The sequence below is a fragment of the Rhinoraja longicauda genome, chromosome 35, assembly GCF_053455715.1.
Source record: "Rhinoraja longicauda isolate Sanriku21f chromosome 35, sRhiLon1.1, whole genome shotgun sequence".
Classification (NCBI taxonomy): Eukaryota; Metazoa; Chordata; class Chondrichthyes; order Rajiformes; family Arhynchobatidae; genus Rhinoraja; species Rhinoraja longicauda.
Genome location: NC_135987.1, coordinates 4049102 through 4076267, shown reverse-complemented (window position 1 = coordinate 4076267; position 27166 = coordinate 4049102). Strand labels below are relative to the sequence as shown.

At 45.5% G+C, this 27166-nt stretch overlaps 1 protein-coding gene across 1 annotated transcript in view; it reads left to right on the top strand.

The window, feature by feature from the left end:
- The first annotated feature begins 38 nt into the window (after positions 1 to 38).
- Positions 39 to 27166, top strand: part of LOC144609937 (paired box protein Pax-2-like) — a 186206-nt gene continuing 159078 nt past the window's right edge. Inside the window, exons 1-3 of the mRNA XM_078428343.1 lie at positions 39 to 106; positions 1763 to 1848; positions 20831 to 20953. Coding sequence (XP_078284469.1) covers positions 39 to 106; positions 1763 to 1848; positions 20831 to 20953 — 277 coding nt within the window. The remainder of the gene's footprint in view (positions 107 to 1762; positions 1849 to 20830; positions 20954 to 27166) is intronic.

Here is a 27166-nt window from a genome sequence, read left to right as displayed (position 1 = left end):
AGATACCGCCTGAGTTACTCCAGCATTTCGTGTCTAACATGTTTGAAGTGATCGGATTCGGTTTCGAAGACCGCCCCTGCAAACCGTTGGCGCAGAGTTCGTTATCGTTTGGAGAGAGTTAGACGATGGGATATCAAGAGAGGGGATATATCAAGAGTAGGGGGATGTCAAAGATAAGACACAAAAAGCTGGAATAACCCAGCGGGCCAGGCAGCATCTCTGGAGAAAAGGAATAGGTGACCTTTCTTCAGACTGAGAGTCAGTGGGAAGGGAAATGAGAGAAATAGACGGTGAAATAGAGAGAGATATGGAACGGGTGTTTCAGAAATGGCTTTAGAGATCTGGTTTGGGAGGAAGGAGCAATGGACTGAATTGAACGCCTAAATGTGGTGGAAACGCAGTGAACCACCATTAATGTCAGTAACCCGGTAGAAACACCTTGCCGAGATACATACCCATGTGCGATTGTTGGTACGTGCCTTCGTGAGGGGAGAAAATATTAAACACAAGTCAAGACTGGGCGCAGGGGTAGAGTTGCTGCCTTACAGTACCAGGGACCCGGGTTCGTTCCCGACTACGGGTGCTGTCTGTACGGAGTTTGTACGTTCTCCCCGTGACCCACGTGGGTTTTCTCCGGGTGCTCCGATTTCCTCCCACATTCCAAAGACCTACAGGCTTGTAGGTTAATTGGCTTGGTGTAAATGATGGTTAATTGGCTTGGTGTGTGTGTAGGGTGGTGTTAGTGTGCGGGTGACCGCTGATCGGGGTGTACTAATTGGGCCGAAGGGCCAGTTTCCGCTCCCGTATCTCTAAACTAAACTAAACCGTGGGCAGAACAATATTAAAGAAACAAAAGGTGAAATACAATGGGTCGAACCTTATTCTACAGAACATTAATATGCCCTCTGCAGGCTTAGTAATCTACAAATCCCAACGATTAGCATCGAGGAGAAATATATTTTCATGATTAATAAAAGATACTAACACGCTCTTGATTTCCACCGGGTTCCTGATCAAATGATTATATGCAGCAAAAATTAACTTTAATATTCTCCATAAAATATTCGTTTTGGTCAAAAGTATTGCTGATATATATTTATTTATTTTTTACGCGTCCTGTGGGGTATCTGTGGTAATTTAGAAGCAGGTAGCACGTTTGTCAAAGAGACACGCTGAAATAATCAAGGAGTTTAATATTAAAGGCGGACACAAAATGCTGGAGTAACTCAGCGGGTCAGGCAGCATCTCTGGAGAGAAGGAATGGAGAAAGGGTATCGACTCTTCTAAACGCCACCCATTCCTTCTCCCCAGAGATGCTGCCTGTCCTGCTGAGTTACTCCAGCATTTTTGTGCGTCTATCCTCGGTTCAAACCGGCATCCGCAATCCCTTCCTACACTGGAGTTTAATATTCATTGGTTTGGTAGCGAGCCCCTTACAAAGTGTCATTAGTGCTGGGTATTCTGCGAGAGGAGACGACTTGCAAGCAGCATTAAGGCGCTATTGCATTCCTGTCACATGTAATTTATAGCTTTCTATTTGCATTACTTCGCTTGCAACTAATTTCCAACTTTTCTCCGGCCTCAGATCAATTAAATCACATCCTTTTACCAATACAGGCGCCTCACGCAGTTTTGATCGCGGGCGTCCCGCCTGGGGATTTTGGTTTGGCTTCCACGCCAGACAACTAGATTAGCCGTGACCAGGTAGTCAGTCGCCCTGATCATTGAGGTGAATTGATGTGATTTCATGGTTTGTTTGCAGAATCATTCGGACCAAAGTGCAGCAACCCTTCCATCCGTCACCCGATGGTCCGGGCTCTGCAGTGACCGCGCCGGGACACACTATAGGTAAGGACAAAACCATCACAGTCCTTGGTCCACACCCAGTCATCGTTGTTTGACAGCTTGTTTGTTTCTATGTGTGTGTGTGTGTGTGGAAGTATATATGTATGTGTATGTATATATCGATATATCTATTAGGCTGAAGAAGGATCTCACCCATTCCTTCTCTCTAGAGATGCTGCCTGTCCTGCTGAATTACTCCAGCATTTTGTGTCTACCTTCGATTTAAACCAGCACCTGCAGTTCTTTCCTGCACATTCAATACATCTATATATCTACACACACACACATACAGATATATATCCTCTCTCTCTCTCTCTCTCTCTCTCTCTCTCTCTCTCTCTCTCTCTCTCTCTCTCTCTCTCTCTCTCTCTCTCTCTCTCTCTATATATATATATAGAGAGAGAGAGAGAGAGTCTGAGGGTATATATCTGTATGTGTGAGTGTATCTATAATTATCTATAATTTATTTTTATTTTTCCTATGATGTTGCCTGTCCCACTGCGTTTCTCCAGAATTTGTGTCTGTATTGGTTTAAGCCAATATATATATATATATATAGGGCGGCACGGTAGCGGCACGGTAGCGCAGCGGTAGAGTTGCTGCTTTACAGCGAATGCAGCGCCGGAGACTCAGGTTCGATCCTGACTACGGGTGCTGCACTGTAAGGAGTTTGTACGTTCTCCCCGTGACCTGCGTGGGTTTTCTCCGAGATCTTCGGTTTCCTCCCACACTCCAAAGACGTACAGGTATGTAGGTTAATTGGCTGGGTAAATGTTTAAAAAAAATTGTCCCTAGTGGGTGTAGGATAGTGTTAATGTATGGGGATCGCTGGGCGGCACGGACTTGGAGGGCCGAAAAGGCCTGTTTCCGGCTGTATATATATGATATGATATGATATATATATATACCCACTGAATAGAATATATAAACATAGTTCTCTGTCAACAATATAATAAACGAGAAAAAAATCAGTATATATATAAAAACACAAACACACACACACACACCACACCACACCAACATGCACACACACCCTCCCACCCACACACACACACACACACACACACACACACACACACCACATCACACCACACACACAAACACACACACACGCACACACACACACATATATATATATACACACACATATATATACACACACATATATATATACACACACACACACACACATATATATATATATACACACACACACACACACACACACACACACACATATATATATATATATGCACACACACTGAACTTTTTTTCAATTTATTATATTGTTCACAGAGAACTATGTCAATATATTCTGTTGTGCTGCTGCAAGTGAGAATTTCATTGTTCTATCTAGGACATATGACAATAAAACATTCTTGACTGTTGACTATTGCACCCCCGGCCAGATTCAACCCTTTCACGGTGGTAGATGCACACTTGTTCATGTTTACCCAAGGTACAATGTGGGGTCATCCAATGTCATCATTTGACGCTACTCATGAGCGGTGAGGTGGAAGCGGAGGGGGTAGAGAAGAGATTTGGTGGAGTGCCACCAGTATTCAGGCTTCCTGTTCGGCTGAGATATGAGGAGAAGACACCTCTGTTCACCACGGGACAGAGAAAAGATGGGTCTATTTTTAAAAGTGTGTTCAAAATGGTGAAGGGCTTTAATACACTAAGTAGGAAAGTTATATTTTCAACTGGAGAAGGGCTTGGTACACAGGGAATTCAGATCTAAAATAACAGCGTTAACAACCAAAGGGGTCAAAACAAGTCTAATCATTGCCGAAGGGAATTGGGTACATATTTGAAGGGTGAAATCGTCAGGGCAATGGGAAAAGTGGTGGGGTGGGATTATCTGATTCCAAACGATGTGTGAGATGCTTGGATGAAAGGCCTGGGTAGAGTGGGTAAGGTTAGGATGTTTCCACTAGTGGGAGAGTGCAGGACAACAAGCCACAGCCTCAGAATAAAAAATGGGAAGGAATTTCTTTAGTCAGAGGGTGGTGAATCTGTGGAATTCATTGGCACAGACGGCATATTTGAAGGTGGAGGTTGACAAATTCTTGATTGGTACAGGTGTCAGGGGTTATGGGGAGAAGGTAGGAGAATGGGGTTGAGAGGGGAAGACAGATCAGCCAAGATTGAATGGCGGAGTAGACTTGATGGGCCAAATGGCCTAATTCTTCTCCTAGAACTTATGAACCTATGACGTATTACAGCTATACGGACAATTGAGTTTTCCATAACGTCTTCGGGACTCTTTATCAAATCCCCACTACCACATTATACCCGACCTTTTCAAAGTCTACATTATATAGTGAAAGAGGTATTAATACGTGCGTGGAAAGGCTGGTTTATACTGAAGTTAGATATAAAGTGTAAGATATATGGAGTAACTCAGCAGGTCAGGCAGCATCTCTGGTGATAAAGGATGGGTGACGTTTCGGGTCAGGACCCTTCTTCAGACTGAAAGTAGAGGGGAGGGATCTGGTGGTAAGAAAAGGCCCGAAGCAAGCAGACCTGGCCACAGATGACCAAAAAGGGTGGAGTCCACAATGGTCCATTGTTGGCTGGGGAAGAGGTGATAACAAGAGGGATACAAGGATGCGAACAGTGGAACTAGCAGGATGACTAGGGTGGGGGAAGGGGGGGGGGGGGGGGGGGGGAGAGAGGAAATACACATTGATTCATACATTTGCTAATTTATATATTATAAATTAGTCAAACAGTCCCAAACTTGATTGTATTACCAGCCCCTCCAGATGGCATGGTGGCACAGCGGTAGAGTTGCTGCCTTGCAGCGCCAGAGACACGGGTTCGATCCTGACCACGGGTGCTGTCTGTACGGAGTTTATACATTCTTCATGTGACCGTGTGGGTTTTCTCCAGGTGCTCCAGTTTCCCCTCGCACTCCAAAGACGTGTAGGTTTGTAGGTTGATTGGTTTCTGTAAAAAATTGTAAATTGTTCCCAGCGTGTAGGATAGTGCTAGTGTTCGGGGTGATCGATGGTCGGCACGCGTCCGGTGGGCCGAAGGGCCTGCTTCCACGCTGTATCTCTAAACTAAACTAAATTAAACCAGCCCTTGTTTAAGAAGGAACTGCAGATGCTGGTTCTCAGTCTGAAGAAGGGTCTCGACCCGAATCGTCAACTATTCCTGCTCTCTGGAGATGCCACCTGTCCCACTGAGTTACTCCAGCATTTTGTGTCTATCTTCGGTTTAAACCAGCCCTTCCTACTTTGTGGACATGGCATGTCGATCATTATGTTTGACATTTGAAGTCAAACTGTGACTTGCTTGTGGTCACTCAGACACTGTGTATTTATCCGGTGCATACATGTTGTTTTACATTTAATAAATTGCTACGCAGTGGGGCAGCTGTTACTAAATAGGTGAATGCACCAGAAACTTTGCACACAGAATCTTCCCATGAATGCCAGGAGGATGCATGTTCATTTATGGGATGGGGGGGGTATTTAAGGGATGGGGGGGGGGGGGGGGGGGGTGGTGCAGTGGTAGATTTGCTGCCTCACAGCGCCAGAGACCCGGGTTCCATCCTGACTACAGGTGCCGTCTGTACGGAGTTTGTACGTTCTCCCTGTGACCTGCCTGGGTTTTCCCCGAGACCAGAAGGCCATAAATTTTAGGAGTAGCATTAGGCCTTTCGGCCCATCAAGTCTATTCCGCCATTCAATCATAGCTGGTCTATCTCTCCCTCCTAATCCCATTCTCCTGCCTTCTCTCCATAACCCCTGACACCCGCACTAATCAAGAATCTATCTATCTCTGCCTTAAAAATATCCACTGACTGGTCCTCCACCGCCTTCTGTGGCAAAGAATTCCACAGATTCACCACCATCTGACTCAAGAAATTTCTCCTCATCTCCTTCCTAAAAGAACGTCCTTTAATTCTGACGATCTTCGGTTTACTCCCACACCCCAAAGACGTACAAGTTTGTAGGTTAATTGGCTTGGTGTGAATGTAAAATATCCCCAGTGTGTGTAGGTAGTGTTAATGTGCGGGGATGTCTAGTCGGCACGGACTCGTTGGGTCGAAGGGCCTGTTTCCGGGCTGTATCTGTAAAACTACAAGTAAAACTAAAATTAAAATCTTGGTTTAATATCTCGTTCAAGCTGCACTGCCCAGGGAATGCAGCACAGCTCGTGTGCAAGGCAGCTGTCAGACTGGCCCCTGGATTGGAATTTCACTTTGATTTTCCATCCATGTGGACGCTGAGACCATCTCTCTGCTACTTCCACCAATCTTTCAGCAAAGCCTAGGCTGCAGAACTCCCATCGCCATTACTGTCAAGGGCAAGGAGTGTTTTATTGTCATCTGTCCAGAAATGGAACAATGAAAATCTGACTTGCAGCAGCACAACATATATTTAAACATAGTACTGTGAACTCCATAATACACACACTCACAGAAATATATACACATACATGTGTGTGCATGTGAGTGTATGTGTGTATGTGTGTGTGTACATATATATACACTTAATATCTTTGTTATTTTTTATAGTGTTTACAATATATATATAGTTATATTTTATATATACACACACACACACACATATATATATATATATAACTATATATATATTGTAAACGCTATATAAAAAATATATATATTGTTAACACTATAAAAAATAACAAAAATATTCAGTGTATATATATATATATATATATCTACACACACATACACACATGCATACACACGCACACACATGTATGTATATATATTTCTATAGCTGTATATATATATACAAAGGTAGACACAAAATGCTGGAGTAACTCAGCGGGTCAGGCAGTATCTCTGGAGAGAAGGATTGGGTGACGTTTCTGTCTCAAGAAGGGTCTCGACCCAAAACCTCACCAATTCCTTCTCTCCAAAAATGCTGCCTGTTCTGCTGAGTTACTCCAGCATTTTGTGTCTACCTTCGATTTAAACCAGCAACTGTGTGTGTGCACTGAAGTTTGTTCAATATGGCGTTTACAGACCATACATATCATATCATATCATATCATATCATATATATACAGCCGGAAACAGGCCTTTTCGGCCCTCCAAGTCCGTGCCGCCCAGTGATCCCCGTACATTAACACTATCCTACACCCACTAGGGACAATTTTTACATTTACCCAGCCAATTAACCTACATACCTGTACGTCTTTGGAGTGTGGGAGGAAACCGAAGATCTCGGAGAAAACCCACGCAGGTCACAGGGAGAACGTACAAACTCCTTACAGTGCAGCACCCGTAGTCAGGATCGAACCTGAGTCTCCGGCGCTGCATTCGCTGTAAAGCAGCAACTCTACCGCTGCGCTACCGTGCCGCCCTGTGTGTGTGTGTGTGTGTGTGTGTGTGTGTGTGTGTGTGTGTGTGTGTGTGTGTGTGTGAGAGTGTGTTTGTGTATGTGTGAGTGTGTGTGTGTGCGTGCGTGAGTGTGTGTGCGTGCATGAGTGTGTGCGTGAGTGTGTGTGAGTGTGAGTGTGTGTGTATGCATGTTTTAAAGATACAGCATGGAAACAGGGCTTATGGCCCATCGGTATTCATATATGCACACACATCGCGTGCACGCGCATACACACACATGCACACCCATGCGCGCACGCGTGCACACACACACACACACACACACACACACACACACACACACACACACACACACACACACACACACACACACACACACACACACATATAAAATATAAAATTCTGCAGTGAATCTGGCAACCACTATCATGTTTGACACAGACATTATGGGCCTGTTCTTGTGCTGTTCTATGCTCTATATGTGCACTACAATCTAAAAGCCAATGTTAGGATTTTCTAACGTGCGAGCAGCATTGTCTGTACCAAGGGGACCTTTTCCAGTTCTCACCTACTGGCTTTGTGAAGTTAATAGTGAACAATAGTGTATTTCCAGTTATATCTTCATCATTATCAGGCAACGAGACACATTTTCTGCGGAGCAGATTTTAACCCACTCTTTGTTGGCTGAGCTTAAATGTGAAATTCCAGAGATGAACGACTTAGATCTAGGAGGTGAGAGGATGATCCATCCCTGACTATCCTGCACTTATTTTTAAAAAACAATCTCCCAAATTAACTGTAATAATTTAGCCAAATAATCATTATTTGTAATGTTTTAATTCGTGCTTTGAGACTATCTTATTTCAACACCAATTGCAGCCATCTGCTTGATTTAACAATTGTAGATCAACTAAACCAGGTGCAGTGAAAATTAGCCCTCTGGTATAATGTCATGTTTAGCAATGATCAGGAGTGGCATCTGTGGTCCAACAGTGGAATTACCCCTGTGGTGCGGTACACTATTCACGCCAACTCTTGGCTGCCCAGGAATTTCCTACCTTCTCCTCTGAAAGACCTGACCGTAGCTGGGCACAATACCGTCATTGAGAGGGTACAGTGTCACTTTGCAAATCCCAGGCAGCCTTAAATACCAAGGGGCGTCTGGGCCAGCTGGAATTGTTCATATCACAGCAAAGAAAGCTAAGGGGCAATCCAGCTGTATTATTTCAAATTTCCATCGGTGTTTTCATAAAGAAAACTAGGAACAAATTGGCAGGGGGGCTAGTTTAGTTTACAGATACGGTGAGCAAGTACGTCCTTCGGCCCACCGGGTCCGCACCGACCAGCGATCACCCAGCGATCAGGGGGTATGGGGAGAAGGCAGGAACGGGGTACTGATTGAGAATGATCAGCCATGATCACATTGAATGGCGGTGCTGGCTCGAAGGGCCGAATGGCCTCCTCCTGCACCAATTGTCTATTGTCTATTGTCACCCTGTACGTTAGCACGATCCCACACACACTAGGGACAATTTACAATTTTACCCCGCCAATCAACCTACAAAACTCTACGTCTTTGGAGTGAGGGTGGAAGCCAGAGCATCAGTAACAGAGATACTTAGTTTAACTTACAAAATGCTGGAGTAACAGCAGGTGAGGCAGCATCTCAGGAGAGAAGGAATGGGCGACGTTTCGGGTCGAGACCCTTCTTCAGACTGAAGAAGGGTCTCGACCCGAAACGTCGCCCATTCCTTCTCTCCTGAGATGCTGCCTGACCTGCTGAGTTACTCCAGCATTTTGTGAATAAATACCTTCGATTTGTACCAGCATCTGCAGTTATTTTCTTACACTTAGTTTAACTTAGTTTTGTTTATAGATGCAGCATGGAAACAGGTCCTTTGGCACGCCATGTCCAGGCTGACCAGCGATCACCCCGTACACTAGCACTATCCTACACACTAGGGACAATTTACCATTTGCAGAAGCCAATTAACTTACAAACCTGCACATCTTTGGAGTGTGTAAAGAAACTGGAGCAACCGGGGAAAACCCACACGGTCATGGGGGAGATAGACACTAAATGATGGAGTAACTCTGCGGGTCAGGCAGCATCTCTGGGGAAATGGAATAGGTGAAGTTTCGGGTCGGAACTCTCCTTCAGATTGGTCCCAGGGAGAAAGTACAAGCCCCGTACAGACTGCACCCATGGTCAGGATCGAACCCGGGTCTCTGGCGCTGTGAGGCAGCAACTCTACCATCGCGCCACTGTGCCGCCTGGCAAGAAAGTAATCTTTATTTATGCAGTCAGTTGTTATGTTTTGAATGTATTGCGTTAAAGGGTAGGCGATGCAGATTGATCTTGTAAAGAAACTTTGCTGGAATTCTTTGAAGAAGTAAATAGCAGGACAGACAAAGGAGAGTCAGTAGATGTTGTTTACCTAGATTTTCAGAAAGCCTTTGATAAGTTGCTATACGTGAGGCTGCTAAGGAAGATGAAAGCCCAGTATATCAAAGGGCAGATACTACCATGGATAGCAGGTTGGCTGAATGGCAGAATGCAAAGAGTGGCAATAAAGGGGGCTTTTTCTGGTTGGCTGCCAGTGACTAGTGGAGTTCCGCAGGGCTCGGTGCTGGGGCCACTACTTTTCACGTTGTATATTAATGATTTGGATGAGGGGATTGAAGGCTTTGTGGCCAGGTTTGATATGAAAATAGGTGGTGGGGCAGGTAGTGTAGAGAAAGCAGGGACTCTGCAGAAGGACTTGGACAGGTTGGGAAAGTGGGCAGAGAAGTGGTAGATGGAATATAGTGTAGCAAAGTGTGGAGTCCTGCATTTTGGTAGTAGGAATAAAGGCGTAGACTATTTTCTAAATGGGGAGAGTATCCAGAAATCGCAGGTGCAAAGGGACTTGGGAGTGCTGGCGCAGGATTCCCAAAAGGTTAGTCTGCAAGTTGAAACGGTAGTAAACAAGGCAAACACAATGCTAGCATTTATTTCAAGAGGGCTTGTATACAAAAACAGTGATGTAATGCCGAGGCTCTACAAGGCACTGGTAAGGCCGCATTTGGAATATTGTGAGCAATTTTGGGCCCCATATCTGAGGAAGGATGTGCTGGCTCTGGAGAGGGTCCAGAGGAGGTTTACCAGAATGATCCCAGGAATGAGTGGGTTAACCTGTGATGAGTGTTTGTCGGCACTGGGCCTGCACTCGCTGGAGTTTAGTAGAATGAGGGGGGACCTCGTTGAAACGTACCAAATAGTGAAAGGCCTGGATAGAGTGTATATGGAGAGGATGTTTCCATTTGTGGGAGAGTCTAGGCTCATAGCCTCAGAATTAAAGGACGTTCTTTTTGGAAGGATATGAGGAGGAATTTCTTTAGTCAGAGGGTGGTAAATCTGTGGAATTCTTTGCCACAGAAGGCTGGGGAGGCCAAGTCAGTGGATATTTTTAAGGCAGAGATAGACAGATTCTTGATTAGTACGGGTGTCAGAGGTTATGGGGAGAAGGCAGGAGAATGGGGTTAGGAGGGAGAGATAGATCAGCCATGAATGAATGGTGGAGTAGACTTGATGGGCCGAATGGCCTAATTCTGATCCTATCACTTGATCTTATGATCTTATGAAACTTAGTAATATACAGGAGAAAAAAGATATCTATGGGGATAGCGAGATAGAGGAATGAGGAGCGAGTGAGTTATTAGATAGTTTTGGCAATGCTACAATAGGCCAAATGAACTTTGAATAATTCCAGGATTCTTTGGTATGGTTTAGTCTAGCCTAGAGATACAGCATGGAAATAGGCCCTTCAGCCCACCGAATCCATGCTGACCAACGATCAAACTAGCTCCATGTCATCCCACATTCCAATCCACTTCCGACACACTGGTGATAATTTACAGAGGGACAATTAACCTACAAAGCCGCACGTCTTTGGGATGTGGGAGGAAACCGGAGTGCGGTGAATCTGTGGAATTCATTGCCACAGACGGCTGTGGAGACCAAGTCATTGGGTATTTTTAAAGTGGGGATTTTCAGTTTGTTGATTGGTACGGGTGTCAAAGGTTACAAGGAGAAGGCAGGAGAACGAGGTCGAGAGGGAGAGATAGATCAGCCATGATTGAATGGCGGAGTAGACTCGATGGGCGGAATGGCCTCATTCTGCTCCTGTGACTCATGAGCATGAAGACCCAGAGGAAACCCACGCAGTCACAGGGAGAACATGCAAGCTCCACACTGGCAGCACCTGTGATCAGAATCGAGCCCGGGTCTCTGGTGCTGTGAGGCAGCAACTCTACCACCGTGCCACCGTGCCACCAAGCGAGACCCTCAAAATCTCGACGGCACGGTGGCGCAGCAGTAGAGCTGCTGCCTTACAGCGCCAGAGACCCGGGTTCAATTCCGACTCCGGGCGCTGTCTGTACGGAGTTTGCACGTTCTCCCCGTGACCTGCGTGGATTTTCTCCGAGTTTCCCCCCACACTCCAAAGACGTACAGGCTTGTTGGCTAATTGGCTTTGGTAAGTTGTACCAAGTTGTAAATTGTCCCTGGTGTGTAGGGTAGTGCGAGTGTACAGGGGGATCGCTGGTCAGGGCGGACTCGTTGGGCCGAAGGGCCTGTTTCAGCGCTGTATCTCTAAAGTCTAAAGTCTAAAATTGTTAATTGAACCAAGAGTCTAAATACTGTGCCATAGAAACATAGTAAATAGGTGCAGGAGTAGGCCATTCGGCCCTTCGAGCCTGCACCGCCATTCAATATGATCATGGCTGATCATCCAACTCAGTATCCTGTACCTGCCTTCTCTCCATACCCCCTGATCCCTTTAGCCACAAGGGCCACATCTAACTCCCTCTTAAATATAGCCAATGAACTGGCCTCAACTACCCTCTGTGGCAGAGAATTCCACAGATTCACCACTCTCTGTGTGAAAAAAAACGTTCTCATCTCGGTCCTAAAAGACTTCCCCCTTGTCATCAATCTATCTGACCAAGGTGGCCAATACTACTGAACCTCATCCCATCCAGCTCCACAGCAATACTTGCGATGTCTCTCAGTAATCTGGGATAGAAAGCCTTGCTGAATTTGCAGAATTACAACTAAGTTTGTTAGGGAATGTTGCAGGATTCCTGTGTAGCCCTGACTGATATAAGTTACTTATTTAAGCGAGTCCGCATGGCTCAGTACAATGTGTCAGAAGGAACTGCAGATGCTGGTTTACACCGAAGATAGACACCAAGTGCTGCAATAGTAACTCAGCGGGTCAGGCAGCATCTCTGGAGAAAAGGAATATGTGACGTTTCAGGTCGAGACCCTTCTTCAGACTGAGATTAAGGGGAGAGAGAAACTAGAGATATGAAAAGGTATAGAGCGAATCTGGCTCAGTTCTATATTGGGCATTAGCCTCACCTAGAAGGAACTGCAAATGCTGGTTTACACCAAAGATAGACACAAAATGCTGGAGTAACTCAGCGCGTCAGACAGCATCTCTGGAGAGAAGGAATGGGTGATGTTTTGGGTCGGGTCTGAAGAAGGGTCTCGACCCGAAGCGTCTCCTGTTCCCTTTCTCAGGAGATGCTGCCTGTCCCGCTGAGTTACTCCATGTTTTTGTGCCTATCTTTGGCCTTTGAGAGATGCTTGGACATGAAGGAATTCCAGCAACTGAAGATATAAGAAAATAACTGCAGATGCTGGTACAAATCGAAGGTATTTATTCACAAAATGCTGGAGTAACTCAGCAGGTCAGGCAGCATCTCAGGAGAGAAGGAATGGGTGACGTTTCGGGTCGAGACCCTTCTTCAGACTTCAGCAACTGAAGAGAGAGTTAACTGTCTGGATAGTGAGTGGTTCTTGATAAATATAGTGAGGGCCCAACAAAGTTAAAATTGGGGGGAAGATGTGGGGGGGGGGGGGGGGAGGGGAAGGGGGCTCCAATTCCTTTTACACTTGTTTTCACAGATGGTGTTCCTACTGAGATGATTTATAGATTATCCTAGCTGGTGTAATTGGTGTAATTTTACAGTTACATCGCAGTGAGATGCCGTGCATATACTCCCTGGAAATGGAGCAGTTACTGAAGGCAAGATCACACAGATCTGTTTGAATAGCACAGGGGAAGAACAGCTTGTAACTGAGCACAGGTGGCTGATTGTTCCATCGCCCATTAGACGACTATTATTAGTCATATTGTGTAACGTGGTTTTGTATATGTACAATGTGCGTGGCAGTCTCAACCACACAACACAGATGCACACACACACACACACACACTCACACTCTCTCACACACACACACACACACACACACACACACAAATACACACACACACATACTCACACACACACAAACACACACACACAAACACACACACACAAATACACACACACACTCACACACACTCACACACACACAAACACACACACACACACACAAACACACACAAACACACAAATACACACACACACACTCACACACACACAAACACACACACAAATACACACACATGTACACACACACTCACTCTCTATCCAGACCGTTAACTCACATACACAAAAGTACACACACACAAATACAAACCCATTCAAAATACATACACACAAACATACACGGATACATCATACACCCAAATACACACATACACACACGCACACGGACACGCACACATGCACACAGGCACACACACACACATGCACACACAGACACACACATATACACACATACACACACGCACACGGACACGCACACATGCACACGGGCACACACACACACATGCACACACAGACACACACATATACACACATACACACACGCACACGGACACGCACACATGCACACAGGCACACACACACACATGCACACACAGTCACACACATATACACACATACACACACGCACATGGACACGCACACATGCACACATAGACACACACATACACACACACAGAGCGATGTAGCTAATAGAACTATAGACTCACGGTGCCAGTGATCCAGGTTCAATCCCGACCTCGGGTGCTGCCTGTGTGGAGTGTGCACGTTCTCCCCGTGACCGTGTGGGTTTTCTCTGGGTGCTCAGGTTTCCTCCCACATCCCAAAGATGTTCGAGTTTGTGAATTATTCTCTGTAAATTGCCCTTGGTGCACAGGGAGTGTCTGCGAAAGTGGGATAAGGTAGAACGAGTGCGAATGAATGCTTGTTGGTCAGCGTGGTCTTGGTGGGTCAAAGATTCTGTATCCATGTATCTCTGAAATACACACACACAGTCCATCACTTTATGCAATGTGTTTCCAAATAACGTCATTCTAATAAGCGTGGGGGGGGGGGGGGGGGGAGGGTGGGGGATAATGAATATGCTCAATCTGAACTTGGCAAGATTTTAATGAGGTCAGGGCAGATCAAGATACATTGGTTGAATGGATAGTTATATAAAAAGAGAGCGTGTGAGAGAGAGAGAGAGAATGTGTGTGTGTCTATGATCGTGTGAGTGTGTGTGAGAGAGCGTGTGTGTGGGAGAGTGTATGAGAGAGAGAATGTGTGCGATGAAAGAGAGAGAATGCTTGTGTGAGAGGGAGAGAGTGTATGTCTGAAGAGAGGGAGAGAGAGAGGGAGAGAGAGCGAGAGAGAGAGAGAGAGAGAGAGAGAGAGAGAGAGAGAGAGAGAGAGAGAGAGAGAGAGAGAGAGAGAGAGAGAGAGAGAGAGAGAGAGAGAGAGAGAGAGAGAGCAAGTGTGTGTGCGTGTGTGAGATTGTGTGTGAGTGTGTGTGGGATAAGAGAGTGTGTGTGATAGAGTGAGTGTGTGTGTGAGAGTGTGTGTGTATGTGTGAGAGAGTGTGTGTGTGGGATAAGAGAGTGTGTGTGATAGAGTGTGTGTGTGTGAGAGTGTGTCTGTGTATGTGAGAAAGAGAAAATATTGCCAAGTTCAGATTGAGTCTGTGATGGAGAGAGTGTGTGTGAGCCACAGAGAGAGAGAGAGAGTTGGAGACAAGAATGGGATTGCCGGTGTAGTGATCAGTGAATCAGCACTATTTATGTTAGTAGTGTCATATCGTCAAACACATTGGAATTTGAAAAACACAGGAATTTGAAAAACAAGTAGGCTTGGTGACTTGAGTTTGTTCCAGCAGTGAATATCATGGTTGATCTGTGGACTAACTCAATGTACCTGATTCAAGTCCCATAACTCCTGATTATATCACCATGGTCCAGTTTGGATTATGTCAAATATTGCCCACTGATTAATTATTGATAATGATTCAGTTGTTCAGTTCAATTGCTTCATATGTTTAAGTGACAGTCCCACTGTGTGACGCCGTTTACATTATCAAATGATAGTTTAGTTTATAAACCATGGGGAAGGTGGGATTGGGCACCTTGCGCGAGAATACTGTGTGAGGGTTGACACAAAATGCTGGAGTAACTCAGTGGGCCAGGCAGCATCTCAGGACAGAAGGAATGGGTGACGTTTCGGGTCGAGACCCTTCTTCTGACGTAGGAAACAAAGGTATTCACTGTAGATTTCATTAGTACGGATGTCAGGGGATATGGGGCAAAGGCAAGAGAATGCCCTTGTTCTGCTCCCAGAACGTGAAATTATGGATTCATTTTAGTGTGATTCCAGTAGGCTTGCCAACTTCCTCACTCCCAAATACAAGACAAAGGGTGACGCCACCGCCCCGCGCCCCACGTGACCTCACCCAGCCAGCGGCCACGTGCTCCCGCTCCACCAATGGCGGCCTCTGGCTGGGCGAGGTCACGTGGGGCGCGGGGCGGTGACGTCATCCTTTCTCCCTTCTTTGGGAGTGAGGAAGTTGGCAACCCTACTAGTACAGGACAAGGGCGGTCCCATACAGGACAAACCAATTTAGCCCAAAATACGGGATGTACCGGCTAATACGGGTCCCGGCACCCGTAGAAAACCCACGCGGTCACGGTGAGAACGTACAAACTCTGTACAGACAGCACCCATAGTCGGGATTGAACCTATGTCTCTGGCGCTGTGAGGCAGCAACTCTACCGCTGCGCCAGCGTGTCGCCCTTTTTTGCCTAAGGCATGCTAGAGGGCTTGTTTACATACTGTATCTCTAAACTAAACTAGATTAAATATACTAACAAATCTCTGGCAGCTTGAGAAGCTGAAAGCTATGCTTAATAGTAATATTTAAGTTTGGCAATAAGTATTTCTTGGGTGTGTACACCAAAGATGGACACACAGTGCTGAGGTCGCTCAGCGGCTCAGGCAGCATCTCTGGAGTGAAAGGGTGGGTGACATTTTTGGGTCGGGACCCTTCTTCAGACTCTGGTCTCGACCCGAAATGTCACCCATCCTTTTTCTCCAGAGTTGCTGCCTGAGCCGCTGAGTTACTCCGGCACTTTGTGTCTGTCTTCAGTATAAATCAGCATCTGCACATCCTTTCTACACACGTGGCTGGGTGAATGTTGGGTTGAGCTCACTTGGGTGGGTGTACAGCCAGTCGGGAGTAATAAGGTTTACTTACTGGCTTGAGGTGAACCTGGTGGTGGAGACATTAGGAGCAGAGCAGGCAAAAAATCAGCTGGACACATACACATACACATACACATACACATACACATACACATACACATACACATACACATACACATACACATACACATACACATACACATACACATACACATACACATACACGTACACGTACACGTACACGTGCACATGCACATGCACATACACATACACATACACATACACATACACACACACACACACACACGTACACGTACACGTACACGTACACGTGCACGTGCACGTGCACATGCACATGCACATGCACATGCACATGCACATACACGTGCACATGCACATACACATGCACGTACACATATACATACACATATGCATGCACATACACATGCACGTACACATATACATACACATGCACATACACATGCACATATACATGCACATACACAAATACATGCACATATACATGCACATATGCAGGCACATACACATATACATACACATACACATGCACATGCACATGCACATGCACATACACATACACATACACATGCACATGCACATACACATACACATGCACATACACATATACATACACATGCACATACGCATGCATGTACATGCACATGCACATACACATACACAGACACAAACACATATACACATACACATACACATACACGTACACATGCACATACACATATACATACACATACACATATACATACACATGCACATGCACATGCACATGCACATGCACATTCACATGCACATACACATACACATACACACAAACACACACATGCACACACACATACGCATGCACATACACATGCACATACACATGCACATACACATGCACATACACATACGCATGCACATACATGTACATATGCATATACACATACACATGCACATACACATGCACATACACATACACATGCACATACACATACACATACACATACACATACACATGCACATGCACATGCACATATACATACACATACACATGCACATGCACTTATACATGCATATATACATGCACATATACATGCACATGCACATGCACGTACACATACACATAAACATACACATACACATACATGTACACATACACATGCACAAACACGTACACGTACACGTACACGTACACGTACACGTACACATTAGGGCAGCATGGTGGCGCAGCGGTAGAGTTGCTGCCTTACAGCGCCAGAGACCAAGGTTCGATCCTGACTACGGGTGCTGTCTGTACGGAGTTTGTACGTTCTCCCCGTGACCGCGTGGGTTTTTCTCCGGGTGCCCCCCACACTTCAAAAACACACAGGTTCGTAGGTTAATTGGCTTTGGTTAAAAATTGTGAATTGTCCCTTGTATGCAGGATAGTGCTAGTGTCCGGGCTGGTGGCTAGTCAGCGTGGGACTCGGTGGGCCGAAGGGCCAGTTTCTATGCTGCATCCCTAAACTAAACTAAGCTACACATCTTCCTGCACGACACAGGGCAAATCTTTCAAAGCTCATGTGATTGCAGCTGCAGAGAGAAAATTGCTTGACCCATGAAGATAGTGCTGACCTGAATGCACTCTGCTAGGTTTAATGTGCTTATACGAAGGGTCACTGCATCGAGCAAAGCCGGTAATCCCTCTGAAACCAAGCACCATATAATTTGCCCTACCCCTACACACTGAGCCTAATAATTACATTGTTTTTCCAATTTCATTGTCAGAGATCCAATGTGCCACCTGATAATGTCCACATCCTTATGAATTTTATAATTTTGCGATTTTTTTTTCTTGTTGTTGTTTCGTCTCCTAATTTTGTCTCCCCCCATTCCTGCCAGATGCTTCATCTCACTGGGCTGGAGATCTGTGGGGAACCAGCTTGCCACCGATACCTTGCTCAAGTGGCCTTTATTCACGTCTGAGTCTTGACTGTGAGTATTGGCTGGCTATTCATCCCTGTGAGGTATCACAGCTGAATCCACCCCCAAATCCTCCGTCAGAAACAGCCCTCCGAGCACCTTTAGTTTAGTCTGGAGATACAGCACGGAAACATGCCCACCGAACAGCAATCTCCGCACATTAATGCTATCCTACGCACACGAGGGACAATTTACATTTATACCAAGCCAATTATCCTACAAATCCGTACGTCTTTGGAGTGTGGGAGGAAACCGAAACCCACACAGGTCACGGGGAGAATGAGTTAGATAGAGCTCTAGGGGCTAGCGGAATCAAGGGATGTGGGGAGAAGGCAGGCACGGGTTACTGATTGTGGATGATCAGCCATGATCACAGTGAATGGCGGTGCTGGCTCGAAGGGCCGAATGGCCTCCTCCAGTACCTATTTTCTATGTTTCTACCATTCTTTTTTTAATGTACAAACTCGGTACAGACAAGTACCCATAGTCAGGATCAAACCCATGTCTCTGGCACTGTAAGGATCCCCATCTCCCCCAGCCTCTCAAACTTGGACAAACTCATGAAATGTTCAATTAACTCATTTGCTTAATTAGCTAAAGGGGGGTGGCACGGTGGCGCAGCGGTAGAGTTGCTGCTTTACAGCCCCAGAGACCCGGGTTCCATCCTGATAATGGCTGGTGTCTGTGCGGAGTTTGTACGTTCTCCCCGTGACCTGCGTGGGATTTCTCCGAGATTTTCGGTTTCCTCCCACACTCCAAAAGACCTACAGGTTTGTAGGTTAATTGGCTTGGTATAAATGTAAAAAATGTCCCTTGTGTAGGATAGTGTTAGTGTGCGGGGATCGCTGGTCGGTGCAGACTCGATAGGCCAAAGGGCCTGTTTCTACACTGTATCTCTAAACTAAACGAAACCAAACTATTAATTAACACACCACAGTGAATGGAAACTCAACTTCCTGACTGGACTGGCTGAGTGTTATATCGGGATGCACTCCTATCTAGTAGTAACAAGGAACTGCAGATGCTGGTTTACAAAAAAAAAGATGCACAGTACAGGAGTAACTCAGCGGGTCAGGCAGCAACCCAGGTTAACATGGATAGGTTAATTTAGTCAGGTACATGGATAGGACAGGTTTCGAGCGATATGGGCCAAACGCAGGCAGGTGGGACTAGTGTAGATGGGATATGATGGTCAGTGTGGATAAGTTGGGCCGAAGGGCCTGTTTGCAAGCTGTATCATTACATACTTGACATGCTTATGCACATGATTAGTACGGGTGTCAGAGGTTATGGGGAGAAGGCAGGAAAATGGGGTGAAGAGGGAGAGATAGATCAGCCATGAACGAATGGCGGAGTAGACTTGATGGGCCGAATGGCCTAATTCTGCTCCTATCCCTTATGATCTAATGATCTTACAGGCAGTTGTTCTGCCGTGTACTCCACTGAACCTCTCTGGAAAAACGCGCACTGTTTCACTAAATTGCATTTCTTGAAACGTTTCAAAATTATTACTTGCATATCACATTACGATTCATGCATAATTATTGAGGTATTAGTCTAAGCGTTGTTGTTAGACATTTTGACTTTAGCGATACGGCGCAGAAACAGGCCCTTCAGCCCACAGAGTGCGTGCCCGACCAACGATCCCCGCACACCAGCACTATCCTACACTAGTGACATCTTACAATTTTTTGCCAAAGCCAATTAACCTACAAACACGTACGTCTTTGGACTGTGGGAGGAAATCGGGGCACCCGGAGCACCAGGTCACAGGGAGAACGTACAAACAGCACCCATAGTCAGGTTCGAACACCTGTCTCTGGCGCTGTAAGGCAGCAACTCTACCGCTGCACCACTGTAACGGCCTTTGTTGCCTGAGGCATGCTCCAGGGCTTGTTTACATGCTGTATCCCTAAACTAAACTAGATCAAACGTACTAACAAATCTCTGGCAGCTTGAGAAGCTGAAAGCTATGCTTAATAGTAATACTTAAGTTTGACAATAAGTATTTCTTGGGTGTGTACACCGACGATGGACACAAAGTGCTGAAGTAATTCAATGGGTCTCACAGCATCTCTGGAGTAAAAGGATGGATGGCATTTTGGGTCGGGACCAGTGCTTTATCTCATTAGAAAATGTTAGTAAAAGTTTGCGATGGACTGCTGTCGAGCATAACGAGCTAAACTGTAGAGATGCTGTGAAAGGGCGACTGTTTTAAAACAAAAACATTGAATTGATTTCTTTCAGTTCCCAGTACAAACTCTCCGCCTGTATCGTCGGCTTCCAACGATCCCGTAGGATCCTACTCCATCAACGGGATTCTGGGCATTCCACGATCGAATGGCGAGGCCAAAAGGAAACGCGATGAAGGTGAGTTGGAAACCCGATCCAGCTCTTTGTCCTGTCACCTGTAGGGCAGCTAGTGTTTCTGGCACGGTGAACGTGTGCTACCCATCTGCTCTCTAATCATCTTCTAGTTTACACGCGGTCTAGGCTGCTGGCTTGGGCTAGTTTGCAGATGGGGTTTAATGTTTATTGTGGAATTCAGTGCTGCGATCAGGTTGGTGTAACGTGATCCTTGGCGAGGTGTTGGTCATTAGCCCTGCATGGTTTACCTTGAGTTCAACAGTAATGGCTTCAGTAATGGTACCAATGCCTCTACATGTTCTTCTACTAGTGGTCGGCTGACCCAACCCATCTTGTGTAGGAAGGAACTGCAGATGCCGGTTTAAATCAAAGATAGACACAAAAATGCTGGAGTATCTCAGCGGGACTGGCAGCATCTCTGGAGAGAAGGAAAGGGTGATGTTTCGGGCCGAGACCCTTCTTCAGACTGTTTAGTACTGTTTTAGTTTGGTTCAATTTAGTTTATTGTCACATGTACCGAGGTACAGTGAAAAGCTTTTGCTGCTTGCTAACCAGTCAGCGGACAGTACATGGTTATAATCGAGCCATTTGCAGTGCGTAGATACATGATAGGGGAATAACAATTAGAGCAAAATAGAGCCAGCCAAGGGATAGTCAAGAGTCAAGAATGTTTTATTGTCACATGTCCCAGATAGAACAATGAAATTCTTAATTGCTGCAGCATAACAGAACATATTTCTTACATACCGAGGGTAAAGTAAGAAATGTCACTGTGGGGAGGGAGATTTAATAGTGAGGAGCGATGGTAATGTGTGATTGTAGACCTGCTTCTGTGGCTAGCACGCAAATCGTCGCCTGGGTTGGGCGCCATCTTGGAAGCAAAGTGCTTTCTGTTTGGGAGCAGAAGATGGAATATGGTGATGCTTTTCTTTACATGGAAATGTTTCCTTTGTACATTTTAAAGGAGTGAACTACATCCTCAGGGTCGGTGAGGAGGCAATTATTACTGGTTAATGTGACCCTTGGTTCAACAGGGACTAAGAGTGCTGTTTAAGTCATATAATGTGTCATATATCTGTGTAAATCTTTACATATTTGTGTATAAAATCATGAGAGGAATAGATCGGGTAGACGCACAGATTCTCTTGCCCAAAGTAGGGGAATCGTGAACCAGAGGACATAGGTTTAAGGTGACGGGGAAAGATTTAATAGGAATCTGAGGGGTAACTTTTTCACACAAAGGGTGGTGGGTGTGTGGAACGACCTGCCAGAGGAGGTAGTTGAGGCTGGGACTATTGCAACATTTAAGAAACAATTAGACAGGTACATGGATAGGACAGGTTTGGAGGGATATGGGCCAAACACAGGCAGGTGGGATTAGTAGATAGATATGTTGGTCGGTGTTGGCAAGTTGGGCCGAAGGGCCTGTTTCCACGCTGTATGACTCTATGACTATAATATAAAGGTTCCTATTTAAGGGAGACTAGATGACCCGTGGACCCGTTGGGTTCCCGTTGTGACAGCGGCTGATGAAAATAAGGACACACAATTTTAACATTATTGAGTGGTCAAAGTTTAACTTGAAGGAAATTTGAGCATTTACCTCGGGAGTCATCGTTCAACGAAGCACGCGTTTAATGACAACATTGAACACGGATGTATTACATCAAAATGGCGACGTTTGTTTTATGGGATATGTGTCTGAAATACGGCCAAAAGAGTACACGATATCGCAACAATTTGAACGAAACTTGGTACTGCACACTGCAGGTGAACGGTGAGTAAGGTGGGCCTAAAATTGTTGCGCTATCGTGTACCGTTTTGGCTGTATTTCGGGAACATACATACATATATATGTGTGTGTGTGTATGTATGTGTGTGTGTGTGTGTGTGTGTGTATGTGTGTGATTTTTAGATTTAGAGATACAGCGCGGAAACAGGCCCTTCGGCCCACCCGAGTCCGCACCGCCCAGCGATCCCTGCACACTATCCCACTCCCACTAGGGACAATTTTTACATTTACCCAGTCAATTAACCTACAAACCTGTATGTCTTTGGAGTGCGGGAGGAAACCGAAGATCTCGGAGAAAACCCACGCAGGTCACGGGGAGAACGTACAAACTCTGTACAGACGGCGCCCGTAGTCAGGATCGAACCTGAGTCTCCGGCGCCGCATTCGCTGTAAGGCAGCAACTCTACCGCTGCGCCACCGTGCCGCCCGCGCGTTATTTAAGTAATAGATAGATAAAAAAGAGTGTCTAATTGAAGTCTCCTGAAAGAAATATGTAAGATTATGAGAGACCAGGTTGGACAGTCAGGATGACAGATTGAAATAGTAGATGGCATAGCTTTAAGGTGAGAGGGGCAAAGTTTAAACGAGATGTGGACAACTTCTTTGCACAGAGTGGTGAGAGCCTGGATTGTGCTCTCATGGGTTTAGTTTCGTTTTAGTTTAACATATAACATATAACAACAACTACAGCATGGAAACAGGCCTGTCCGGCCCTACCAGTCCACGCCGACCATTCTCCCTGACCTAGTCTCATCTACCTGCACTCAGACCATAACCCTCCAATCCCCTCCTATCCATATACCTATCCAATTTACTCTTAAATAATAAAATCGAGCCAGCCTCCACCACTTCCACCGGAAGTCCATTCCATACAGCCACAACCCTCTGAGTAAAGAAGTTCCCCCTCATGTTACCCCTAAACCTTTGTCCCTCAATTCTGAAGCTATGTCCCCTTGTTGGAATCTTCCCCACTCTCAAAGGGAAAAGCCTACCCACGTCAACTCTGTCCGTCCCTCTCAAAATTTAAAAAACCTCTATCAAGTCCCCCCTCAACCTTCTACGCTCCAAAGAATAAAGACCCAACCTGTTCAACCTCTCTCTGTAGCCTAAGTGCTGAAACCCAGGCAACATTCTAGTAAATCTCCTCTGTACCCTCTCCATTTTGTCGACATCCTTCCTATAATTTGGCGACCAGAACTGCACACCATACTCCAGATTCGGCCTCACCAATGCCCTGTACAATTTCAACATTACATCCCAACTTCTATACTCGATGCTCTGATTTATAAAGGCAAGCATACCAAACGCCTTCTTCACCACCCTATCCACATGAGATTCCACCTTCAGGGAACAATGCACAGTTATTCCCAGATCCCTCTGTTCCACTGCATTCCTCAATTCCCTACCATTTACCCTGTACGTCTTATTTTGATTTGTCCTACCAAAATGCAGCACCTCACACTTATCAACATTAAACTCCATCTGCCATCTTTCAGCCCACCCTTCCAAAAGGCCCAAGTCTCTCTGTAGACTTTGAAAATCTACCTCACTATCAACTACTCCACCTATCTTAGTATCATCTGCATATTTACTAATCCAATTTGCCACACCATCATCCAGATCATTAATGTAAATGACAAACAACAGTGGACCCAACACAGATCCTTGGGGCACTCCACTAGACACTGGCCTCCAACCTGACATACAATTGTCAACCATTACCCTCTGGTATCTCCCATTCAGCCATTGTTTATAGTCACGTGTACAGTGAAAAGCTCTTTGTTGCGTGCCAACCAGTCATCGGAAAGACTATACATGATTTCAATTGGGCCGTCCTGAGAATGATCAGCCATGATCACATTGAATGGCGGTGCTGGCTCGAAGGGCCGAATGGCCTCCTCCTGCACCTATTGTCTATTGTCCTCAGTGTACAGATACAGGATAAAGGGTTTAGTACTAGGTAAAGGCCAGTAAAATCTGACTAAAGTAGGGCCTTATAGTGGTGTTTAAGAGACTTTTGGATATGCATGTGGATATATATTTATAGAATGACAATAGACAATAGACAATAGATAATAGGTGCAGGAGTAGGCCATTTGGCCCTTCGAGCCAGCACCACCATTCAATGTGATCATGGCTGATCATTCACAATCGGTAATGGAGGAGCATGGATTATGCTCAGGGAGATAAGGGATGGTCTTGGCATTATGCTTGGCACAGACATTGTGGGCCAAAGGGCCTGTTCTTGAGCTGTATTGTTCGATGTTATCATATCATATATCTACAGCCGGAAACAGGCCTTTTCGGCCCTCCAAGTCCGTGCCGCCCAGTGATCCCCGTACATTAACACTATCCTACACCCACTAGGGACAATTTTTACATTTACCCAGCCAATTAACCTACATACCTGTACGTCTTTGGAGTGTGGGAGGAAACCGAAGATCTCGGAGAAAACCCACGCAGGTCACGGGGAGAACGTACAAACTCCTTACAGTGCAGCACCCGTAGTCAGGATCGAACCTGTGTCTCCGGCGCTGCATTCGCTGTAAAGCAGCAACTCTACCGCTGCGCTACCTGTTCAAAGTGCTTTAACCCTTTGGGTAACGGAAGATCGTGTCATTAGTTGTGTAAATCATTTCATGTAAAAATTGCACATTTTCCTCTTAATTTCATACCAAAGTAAATGAACAAACATTTTGTTCTGCAATCTCTTTGCCACAGGACTTTACGTGCCATTTTCAGAGTTATTGCAAAAGTGACCATTTTGTAAAGATGGAGTTAATTGACAACAACCCACTGTGTAAAATGTTAAATTGCATTAGTTACCCTCACTGTCCATTTAGTTGACTTTAGTTTAGAGATACAGCATGGAAACAGGCCCTTCAGCCCACCGAGTCCATGCCGCCCAATTGTGACCTGTTCACAATAGTTCTATCCTAAACGCTGGGGAGAATTTATAGAGGGCCAATTAACCTGCAAACCCGCACGTCTTTGGAGTGTGGGAGAAAACCAGAGCACCTGGAGGAGCCCCACACAGTCACAGGGAGAACGTGCAAACTCCGTACAGACAGCACCCGTAGTCAGCTTCAAACCCGGATCTGTGAGGCAGCAACTCTGCCCATCTTCCAAGAAAACGTACCACAGGAGGTCAACTGCATGACACAAAACCTTCACCAGAAACATTGACTCAGAATGGAAAATAACACAACTAGTGACTCCCTGCCATTGGCTTCAGTAAGAGGTGTAAGTTGTCCCTGGTGCGTGGGATAGTGTTAGAGTACGGGGTGATCGATGGTCGACGCGGACTCAGTGGACCAAAGGGCCTGTTCCCGTGCTGTATCTCTCAAGTAAAGTCACGGAGTAGATTACTATCAAGGGTGAAGGCATGAGAGGCAAGGTGGAATTAACAGACATAGCTTGGATTGTGAAGTGCTCACAAGGTCATACGTCATAGGAGCGGAATTAGTCCATTCGGCCCATCAAGTCTACTCCGCCATTCAATCATGGCTGATCTATCTCTCCCTCCTAACCCCATTCGCCTGTGGCAAAGAATTCTACAGATTCAACACCCGATGACTAAAGGTCAGACTGAAAGCCTGACTGGAATAACAGGGAACGATTCGGAGAGCCACCAACATTTGGCTGTTGTGAAATCTTGAGGACATTGGGTTAAATTGGATGATGTTGGCAGAGACCGTTTGTACTTTTGACAATACTGACGCAATCTCTCCTATCACCCTCTCAGTTTTGTTGATGGTTTTCTAATGACTCTGGATTATTGATTGCAGCCCATGTGCATACGATACTGTGGAAGAAATGCTATGAGAGACAATAATTCTTATTCTTTATCCTTGTTACGTAAGAGAGAGAGGCTTGTGTTCAAAAGCAATGGCACTTTGGATACCGGCAGCCACAGTACTACTGAGCTCATAAAGGTTTTTTAACACTAGGTGCAGCAACATAATTATAGTGTAACTTTATACGTTCTATCAGGTTCATTGCAGTTGCAAAACTGAAACCATTTTAATAATATGCCGAGATACTTAAGATAGCAAGGTATCTCAGGTAGCATAGTGATCATAGATACCTCCTGGCCTGTCAATAATCTCACCCTTAATTTTCAAGTTCAGTGCCTTTAGTATAGCTTAGTTTAGTTTAGTTTAGTTTAGTTTAGTTTAGTTTAGTTTAGTTTAGTTTAGTTTAGTTTAGTTTAGTTTAGTTTAGCGATATAGAGCGGATTTAGATTTAGATCTAGATTTAGAGATACAGCGCGGAAATAGGCCCTTCGGCCCACCGAGTCCGTGCCGCCCAGCGATCCCCGCACATTAACACTATCCTACACACACTAGGGACAATTTTTACATTTACCCAATCAATTAACCTACATACCTGCACGTCTTTGGAGTGTGGGAGGAAACCGAAGA